Raw genomic sequence first — 9,335 nt, 5'->3', positions numbered from 1 at the left:
ACATGAAAAGAAAATACGAAAAGGATTCTGGTCGTAGTAGTAAAGTAACGCCATCGTGCAAATGCGTAGTATTCGTTGATAAATCGGCTTTAAAAAAACTCTTTAGTCGTGTATAAAGGGTTTCTAGGTGTACTACATGTACCTTCAAGCACCACCACTCCTCCCCCGTGAAAATGCACATGACAGTATTGCGTGACGAACAGCGTCCACATTATGGTGCCGTTGTAGCACCGGTCAGATATATACTTTCTTGCAGTGTAAGGCATTGTAAAACAAACGGCTAAGCCGTCGAAGAAGATGCAATCGTGATAAAATTCGCCTAAAACTGATCAAAGATTGGTATTCGACCTTTGAAGACGTCGAAAGTTGACGCGGTGTGTCGGGTGTGAGGTGTAAATTGCAGACGTTACAAACCAGAGGTCAAGCGACGAACGACCGGAAAATCGTGCTAAAATGATCTTTGGACCGGTTCTTTACTGCTGATAATAAGGTAAAAACATTTCGAAACGGCCTTCTATCTGCTTATTTTAACTTAATGTGGGTTTAGACAAGAGAAGGGACTAAATTTATGTCCGACTCGCAACTTCAAAGTTGACCACGGAAGGTCAAATACCTGGATTTTTAACAGATTTTGTAAAGCTCTCACGTCGCTAGTAATCATTTGCCCAAAGAAATTTTTACAGGAATCTGTAGACCATCCTTCTAACATTCAACCACCAGCAGCTTAATCGTTTTGAAGGTTTCGCACATGGTGAAAATTACGTTTTTTCACGCATTACTTTTACTGAAGTAAATTGTATGCCTTCGAAATTAAATTATATTGTATACAAAGAACAGAGCACTATCTCCCCAAATCATTTTAACAGATATTTAGAAGTTGTAAAAGAAGACTGTGATGTTTTAAAGACGGTAGAGTTATCGGTTTTTGCACGCGAGGCTTTCAAACTAATGTAATAATTGAGCGCCTCAAATGACGATTTTAACGGATTTTGCTTATTTGCATTTATCTCTGAAATAAAAGGATATTTCACCCAAAAAAACATACAGTGATTTTAGTTATACCCTAGCCTATCTAACATTAAAATATGAAAGAAATCGAATTTTCCACCCTTGCCGCGATATGTTTGATTTTTACGGACAGGCGCTCTTAAATATTTGAAACTTAAAATGATTAAACTGTCGGATGTAGGTTAAAAGGAAGGGACAATATGTGTAGACACTTGAATTTTAACTCCGTTAATTTTATGACTTGAGGTTGAACCAGCACTTCTGTCTCATTTCGCTCTGACATTTTTGTCATCCTTCGTTTGAAGTGGTCCTCAATGCAACTATAGCTCTACCCAACAACCCGACGTCATGTTTGTTTGCTCAAGAGACCTTTGTCCTAAGCACACGGTAAAATAGTGAACACAAAATAAATAAAGATTCGAATAGAAAATAAAATGTTCGAAAAATGTGTGTCTACAAACATATTGTTTATGTATAGTTAAGAAGTATTCCTGACCTCTAACTTAAAGGCTGACACATGTTTCACGCTAACATCTCTTCATACAATTCTATCACAGCACAATTACAATTACACTTATAAAACTACCCTTTAAATGCTGTAAGATAATTTGACCACGTTGGCGGACTTGTGTAAGGCTTTTGACCCTATCTGGTTTTACATTTTCATCGCCAAGTTTAAGGCATTTGCATTGCGAGCAAATGTAGCAAACCTTCTTCAAAGGCACCCGAGGGATCACAAGCAATACATTGCTGAGAATAGTTGCAAATCATCTTCGTTTAGAGTTACTTATTGTGCCCCTCCTGGAAGTATCCTAGGTTTTTGGTACTGTTTCTAGTATTTTTCTATGATCTTCCTAGGGCAATTAGAAGATCATAGAAAAATACTGGTCGACTGTCGATTTGGAAAGGATTGAACTACGGATATGGGTAAAAAGAGATACGAAAGCGACCCGACGTTTCGTTTAAAAAGGTCGTGTTCAACTGCTTACTGACATAAGATTTGTTCGGCTGATCAAAAGCTATTTTGGCGACCATCTTTTCCCTTATGAGTGGTCATTGGTCTTGGTGCGCAAATGAATGAGGTTTTTAACATTTTCGGAACTCTGGTAACGTCCATGGAAGGTAGCATGGCCAAGTGGCTGAGAAACCGGCCGACCACAAACGTTTACGCGATCTTTTTAAGTCTTTGAAGTCTGTACAATTTCATTTATATTTTGAAGGTAAAGTGTCACTGTCGTTTCAATTCAATCACAGAAAAATGTTCGTTGGAGTTTCAAAAGGCAGAAGAAGAAGTAACCAGGTGTCTGATTCCTTTAAGACTGGTAAGACTGGGATGGTCTTTCTGACAGTTTCAGATTTCTTCCGACAGCATCTATCTTTCCAGACAGCTCTTTTTGGAAATTCGTTGCAGTTGGTGGTAGGACCTTGATGTCACTTGTTCCGACCTTCACCGTCTCGCTGAATTCAGATGGGACAGCAACTGTTGCCATCTCTTTCCAGTTGATTGACTTTCCGCATCCAAATTGTGGTCTAGAACTTCTTTGAGATTTCACGGTCTTGCGGCTAACCTTGGTGATGGAAAGGCGGCCATCATCACGCCATCTAAACATGAAGGTGCCGAGTTCTGCGTATGCTGGGTCCCTGACGTCGTTGACATTGCTTGGTCGATTTCCGCAGGTTGTCGCTCCTTCACAGCCTTCCACCTTGGTCCAAATGATACCACAGTGTGGACATTTGCGTAATTCAGATACTCCATGCTCACTCTGGTATCCGAGACATTCCGTTCTGATATCGTAGAGAACCATGCGAAGTTGATTCACCATGTTAGCGATGTGACCAGCTTCATTGGCTGCACCATCACCTTCAAATGTAAAGTTGTTGGTCTTGGACATCCTCTTCTGGGCTTCAACAATTTCATCTGTCATGTAAGCCTGGAACTCAAAAACAAGGTCAACCAAATCCTTGCCACTGAAAGCTTTTCTTTCCTCATCAAAAGCCCTCTTTTTGTCTGAAAACCTCTTAACTTCATCGCTGGTGGACTTTAGAATCTTTCGATGATGGTTGTGGATTTTGAAAAGCTTAAAAAAGTTTGCATCATCCACTGTCAGGTTATGTCGCTCAGTGCAAGTCTTTAGTATGTCATTCTGTAGTGTCTCGCGGTTTGTGGTCATCGAAGAAAAAACAACCGAATCAATACCAAGGTCATGTTCAATCCGCGGGGCGAAGTCCTTCTCTGTCCAGTCTACTGTATCCATATGAGTGACAAGAACCCCAACCACGTCCATGGGGAGCTCCAGAAAACGATCTGCATACTTGCGAACATTGTCGACCACGGAATCAATTCGAGTCTCAGCTTTGACAACAATAAATATCCTTGAGACGGGCCTGTAATTGAGTGCGCCAGCAATCTCCACGTTGTGTTCCAATGTATCTTTCAAAGCGTTGCTGCCTGGTGTGTCGGCTACGATGAGTCTACCGTCAGGGGCCCAGAAAACTTCGGCGCTCCTCGTGAAACTCTCGTTCGCTTGTGAACTCTTGCCTCTCTGTTCTGTCAGTTTTTCTAATAAGGTGGACTTACCAGTTCCAACGTCACCCAGGAGAACAACATAGGGTGGGTTTAGGTAGTTCAATAGCTTCTGTACATACATTGGGAAATGACTTTCAATGCACCTGAAAGGTGAGAAAATTGAAACCCTTTACTGATATAAACTTACATTATTTTTTTAACAGTGGAAATGGCACTTGTGGCGATGGAATTTGCAATGGGAATAGAATTGACAGTGACAATGACAATGGCAATGTCATGGTAAAGTCAAAGTCAATCTTCAAGTCAAAGTTAAACTCAGTCCCTTATTAGCCTAATGATGATAATGGTGGTGATGAAAAATGACTTACAATGGTTCAGAACATTGCCATAATATTGGTGACACGCTTTCTGAACAAGCAAACTATCATGTCAGTTCTAGTTTTTGAAATAAGTACTCGCTGATAAAATTCTTGAATCCTTCAGTTTTTATCTCGCGCCGAGCATTAGGCCGAGGAACGACGTTGAAATTTTGATGAAGTCTGTGACTTTTCTGTAAAACTCACTTCCGCCGTATTTTCGCAGGCGCAAACTACAAAGAGAGCTACTACAGAGCTCTTCTCCTTTGCGCGTAGAGAAAAATCACAGGTTATGGTGTCAAGAATGACGTCTGCACCCTGCAGAATTCAGAAAACAAGCAGAAATGTCTTGGCAACAAGCTGAAAGTTGCCTTACAAAAGTTCTTTTTGCTCAGTATAAACTTTTAAGGTGATATTGCGGTCTACTGAAAATGAAGTGTCTTAGTGTAAGACATTTGTTAGCTGTTTTTGTTGTTCTTTTCGTGTGTTATCACGCGCAACTCAACCCTCGATGATAGGAGCTAGCAAAAGCTACCGATAGGAAATAATTGTTACTGGAAAAATCTAAAAGAATTCGCCGGTCGTTTCATTTCTCCTATTTGAAGCATGTCAAAATAGATGAAGGGCAATGAATTCAAGATGAACAACATTACAAGAAAAACTGTAAAAAATGCCTTGGGACAAATCTAAATTTTCGCGGACCCTATCGTAAACAATTAGACAGATTATGAGTCTCACAGTTAAGTAGAGTCAAATCAAACTGAGGGAGTTTTCCCAAGTAAACGATGTTTGTTTTGCTTTTCGTCGCATGACTTACAGGTTTGTAACGCTTTGTATGTCGTGCAGTCGGCCATTGGTTTGCCTTTGGGTATTAAAAAAGCCATTTAGCTGGTCAACGGCACATGGAAATGGCGGACCATGACTCTTCGGCGTCAAGCTCGAGTTGGAAGAAGCTGTACATATGTTGGTCTCCCATAGAGCTTTCCACAAGTTGCTCGGCAACTTTCTGGCAACCTTTCGTATTTCGAGCAACCTTTTTTCGTTTCGAGCAACTTTTTGCACTCTGAGCAGTTTCTAGTTTTCTTTCAGTTCTGAGATATCGGAGCAGTTTTTAGTGCTTAAATTGGCCTTACTTCCATATTTCACAATGTTTTATTAGACGATTTATGTATTTCCTGTGAAAAAGGAGCCAGATCCTCCCCCTGGGGCAGATCATGGACGCAAGATGCGTGCTGCCGGGCTGCTAGGTCAGCGTTTTTTAAAGAAAATTCGAAATAGTAGACGAAGATTTACACTCGACTGACTCGAGTGTCTCAGGTGAAGAAGGTCATTCAGATCTTTTGAGGGTAGCCGCAGAAGCAGGAGTAAGACTAAGTACTCCAGCGAAAGCGGCAATTTCAAGAGGACACAAAGTGCAAAAAGTCCAGCTGAAAAAAGGCGACATGTCCGCGGCACAGTCGATTCAAATGTGAATGCTTGGCATACATTAAATCAGTTCAAAGGAGAGCATCTTACTGTGGCGTCGGGTAAACTTGGATGTGAGGCATGCAAAGAAACCGAGTCCGAAAGTAAAAAAGCTCTGTTGTGAAGCACATTGCATCCCAGAAATGTATTAAATCAAAGACAGTTATTACGAAAAGCAGGAAGAAAGACCAGATTATTGTAGACCTGATGAAAAGAAACGACGAAGAAATGAATGTGTTTTTTTAGCAACTTTCGTTACAAAAAAGAAACTTTTGACTTTTTTTGAGCAACTTTTTCAGAAATTACGGGAAACTTTCCAGGAAACCTCGAGCAACTTGTGAAAAGCGCTAGTCTTCGGGGGGTTGTTTGGTTGAGTAATTAGCCACTTGTTGAAGAAGATAATAATAATAATAATGTTTATTTCTTATATTGCGCAGTCTAGCATGATAATGATAATAATAATAAAAAATTACCATTTTCGGAAAACAATAAAAGTAAAATATGAGTTAACAAAAGAACTAATAAAAAGCTAATTCAAAAAGATGTGTCTTTAGTAAAACTTTAAAAATGTTCAATGATTGACATTGTCTAATTTCTAGAGGGAGTCGGTTCCATACTTTGGGCGCAGCATTTTCAAAAACCCTATCCCCGAGTGTCTTTTTTGTTCTATAGGTATTGTCCATTAGGAGTATGCCCCGGTATGATCTCAACTGATACCGCGAGCTCTCTTTGATTTTTATCAAGTCTAAAAGATATTGTGGTGCGACGCCGTAGATACATTTGTGAACAAGCATTGCTATCTTGAATTCTATTCTGTGGCATGGGTAACCGGAAGCCAGTGCAGGTTGATCAGGGATGGTGTGATAGGATCATACCTAGATATAGTACATACCAGCCGAGCTGCCGCGTTCTGCAGGCGTTGCAGCTTACCAAGATGAACAGCGGGCGTACCATATAATAGACCGTTACAATAGTCTAAACGTGACATTATAATAGCCTGTACAATGGACTTCCTATTGTCATATGATAAATACTTTCTAATCAGCCGGATGTTATGTAGATGGTAATAAATATCCTGACATATGCTGTTAATATGTGTGATCATATTCATGTTTGCATCAAACCAAGCACCCAGATCTCTCTTCATATTATAGATATGTGAAAACCAATGTTAAAATGTTGGAGCAACTTTTAAGCAACTATTAGATTTTTTGAGCAACTTTCTGGAGGATTGGGAGCAACTTTTTAAAAAAATTGGAGCAACTTGTGGACAATCCTAAGGATGACAGCCAGTTAGGTCACCGGTATACCTTATATTACATAATAACCACTGCTTAGTCTAAAACTATAACTAGTACAAGGCCATCAGAAAAGGAAGTTGGAATGAAGGGAACATTTCGTGTACTTTTCATCAAGGAATTTTGAGAGTATTGAATTCTTTCTTCATATTATAGATATTTTCTAGTCCTACTATTTCAAGTAAGGTGTAAACGTTCGGTTTCCCTCTTATGAGGAACAAACATTAACCGCATACGATGATTTTGTTTAGTCTACATTTATGTGTATAACGCCCCTGCTCAAGTTACCAGTGCTTGCAAGGGTCAATCGTAATTACAAATCCTTAGATTATAAATTATTTTCCTATAGATTATGATGGAAACTGTACGGGAAATAGGTTGAAAGTGAAAACCTTGACAAACGTTCGGAACAGGTTGTTAAAAAAGACACGCCGAAGTTCAATGAGTTAATTAACATGAATCGAATGGCCTGCATCGTCGTGTCGGGTTTTCAAGAATGCTTTAGTGCCTTGTTATCTGCAGCCGTAGATAACACCAGAGGATCGAATGTTGCAAACGGAAGTGGAGAACGTTTTGACTGCCAGGAGTAGCCGATAAACGTTATGTGGGTCTTCACCGACGGTAACTCCTTCAAAACGCTTAATAGCGGAGCTCTCACGGGCGAAGCGCGCCAGCGGAGCACCATGGGTAACAAAAGTTGGTAAACTATCCATCCGAGAAAATTTGGTTATGACGTAGCGTACGCTCACCCGTACACACACTTCATGTAAGGCGATGTCAAGTGTCACACTTGTCAGGAGCGAGAAATAAATAACAACGGAGACTAATTTCGTTGGAAGAAAAACATGAAAATTATATATCGGCGGTTAGAAAACAAGAAATGCCAGCGGCTACTAATGTGAACAAGGAGCGGCAGTGAAAAAACAGAGTGAACAGGAACACAAACATTTCCTCCATAAAACGCTTAAATAGGAAGCTAAAAGAAGTTTTAGTCGTGTAAAACAACGGTAAGGAAATGCACAAAAAAAAGCTGCTGTACGTGCAGAGTTGCTTTTTGCTAATTAGAAAAAAAAAGGGTGCTGCATGTGTAAAGTTGTTTTTTTGCTAATTAGATCTATTGTTGTTGTTTTTACCGTTCTCGTTGCTTTCAACTTGTCTTTAGTATTACTCAATTTTATATTTTCTTTGAGGAATCTATAAATATTAAAGAGAGCTTCACTTTTAGCCCTGGCTAAATCTATATATTATGGAAACAAACATTCAAAGCGAAGAAATTTAAAGGGAAAAAGTATATGAAATTATAGCGAAAGAAATGTCAGATATGGATGTGTGAAAAACAATGACAGTGACATTGTTGATTTTTTTTAGCCCTGTAATAATTTGACAATTAATTTTGCTGTACTCTGTTAATGTCTCTTGTTAAAGTGTTTTTTTTTTGTTTGTTTTTGTAGTATTGTAAATGTAATTATTTAATGTGATTATCAGTAAACATATTAAAAAAAAAAGAAAAAAAAGTAAAGAAATATTTGGCGCTACGAAACGACCGAAGTCTGCACGACGGATCAGATCGGCACCGCCTCGCAATTCGAAGTGCCTCACACTGCTAATATTCCTTCGTAAGTGGTAAAATTGAATCTACTTAAATCTGCCTTGAAGAGATGCTACAGCTTTGTAAACGTGAATAAAGCTAGTAGAATGCACTTTATGAAGTATTAGCACGATCTGTTTTCCAGCATTCATCATCAGATTATCGAAGGCGATTGACACGTAACCTTTTGTAATTGTTGAGCAGGGCGCAATAAGCTGCGGCGTTGAAACGAGCGGGGAAGAGCGATCTAGCTGTGATGCAAGGGTCTGGATACTACCAAAGAGACAAAACAAGATGGCGGACATTATACTGGACCGTCAGAGAGATTATCCAGCGAAAGCTAACCTTTATCCCGTGGCATTCATTTGCTGCAAGCAATATCGAAGGAAAAAAAAAATATTTCGTACCACGTTCGTTTTCTGTTTTGTTCAATTTCCCCCCCCGCGAACAAATATATGTATTGCATATAGTTCCACCTCCGTAACCTCGGTATTAACATTTAGTGACTTGGTAAGAAAGTGGCATCACAACTCTGATGAAAAAGTCCGTGTTCCATCAGTTTCAGATTCTTTTGCTGCGAAACATTTCAATGATGCACAAGTGCTTTTCAGTAATATATTAGCCTCTCCGTTTTTCTGGCAAAAATTTTGTAACAAATCAATGATGCACGACTGCTAAGAATCTGCTGAAATTTAAAAAGAAGTCTGAACCGCGAACAAACCGATATAATGTGTGTTTACAAATAGACTACTATGAGGTACCTTGCATTTGGATGTAACCATGAGATATTTTATATAAGTTTTACAAAGATATGTGAGGTATTTTCCGTCATGAGAAAATTGAAATTTAGATATGAGCTGGAACTTCACCTACTTACACAATCTAAATGGCTAACACTCATACACTTTTAATAGTCCACTTCGAATTCCCCGCTCCTTTTAAGAAACCGCTGGATTTTCGTCTGGAAGGTGCAGCTTTTGCACCGAAACGAGGCTAACCCTGTATTCTTGTTCGATCGCTGTTCGATCTGTGCTATTGAAGGAGCGATAAGTCGAACAAATAGTGGTAAAAGGACCAAGAGAAAGGCAAACCAG

General features: G+C 39.4%; 1 protein-coding gene across 1 annotated transcript in view; it reads right to left on the bottom strand.

The window, feature by feature from the left end:
* Nucleotides 1–1,160: 1,160 nt before the first annotated feature.
* LOC140934923 (uncharacterized) overlaps nucleotides 1,161–9,335 on the bottom strand; it is a 16,443-nt gene continuing 8,268 nt past the window's right edge. The window contains exon 2 of the mRNA XM_073384481.1: nucleotides 1,161–3,678. Coding sequence (XP_073240582.1) covers nucleotides 2,322–3,656 — 1,335 coding nt within the window. The 5' untranslated portion in view covers nucleotides 3,657–3,678 and the 3' untranslated portion in view covers nucleotides 1,161–2,321. The remainder of the gene's footprint in view (nucleotides 3,679–9,335) is intronic.

Source organism: Porites lutea, chromosome 4 (genome assembly GCF_958299795.1).
Source record: "Porites lutea chromosome 4, jaPorLute2.1, whole genome shotgun sequence".
In the NCBI taxonomy this organism is placed as follows: domain Eukaryota; kingdom Metazoa; phylum Cnidaria; class Anthozoa; order Scleractinia; family Poritidae; genus Porites; species Porites lutea.
The sequence above is the reverse complement of the archived record's forward strand: the minus strand, read 5'-3'. Positions and strand labels throughout refer to the sequence as shown.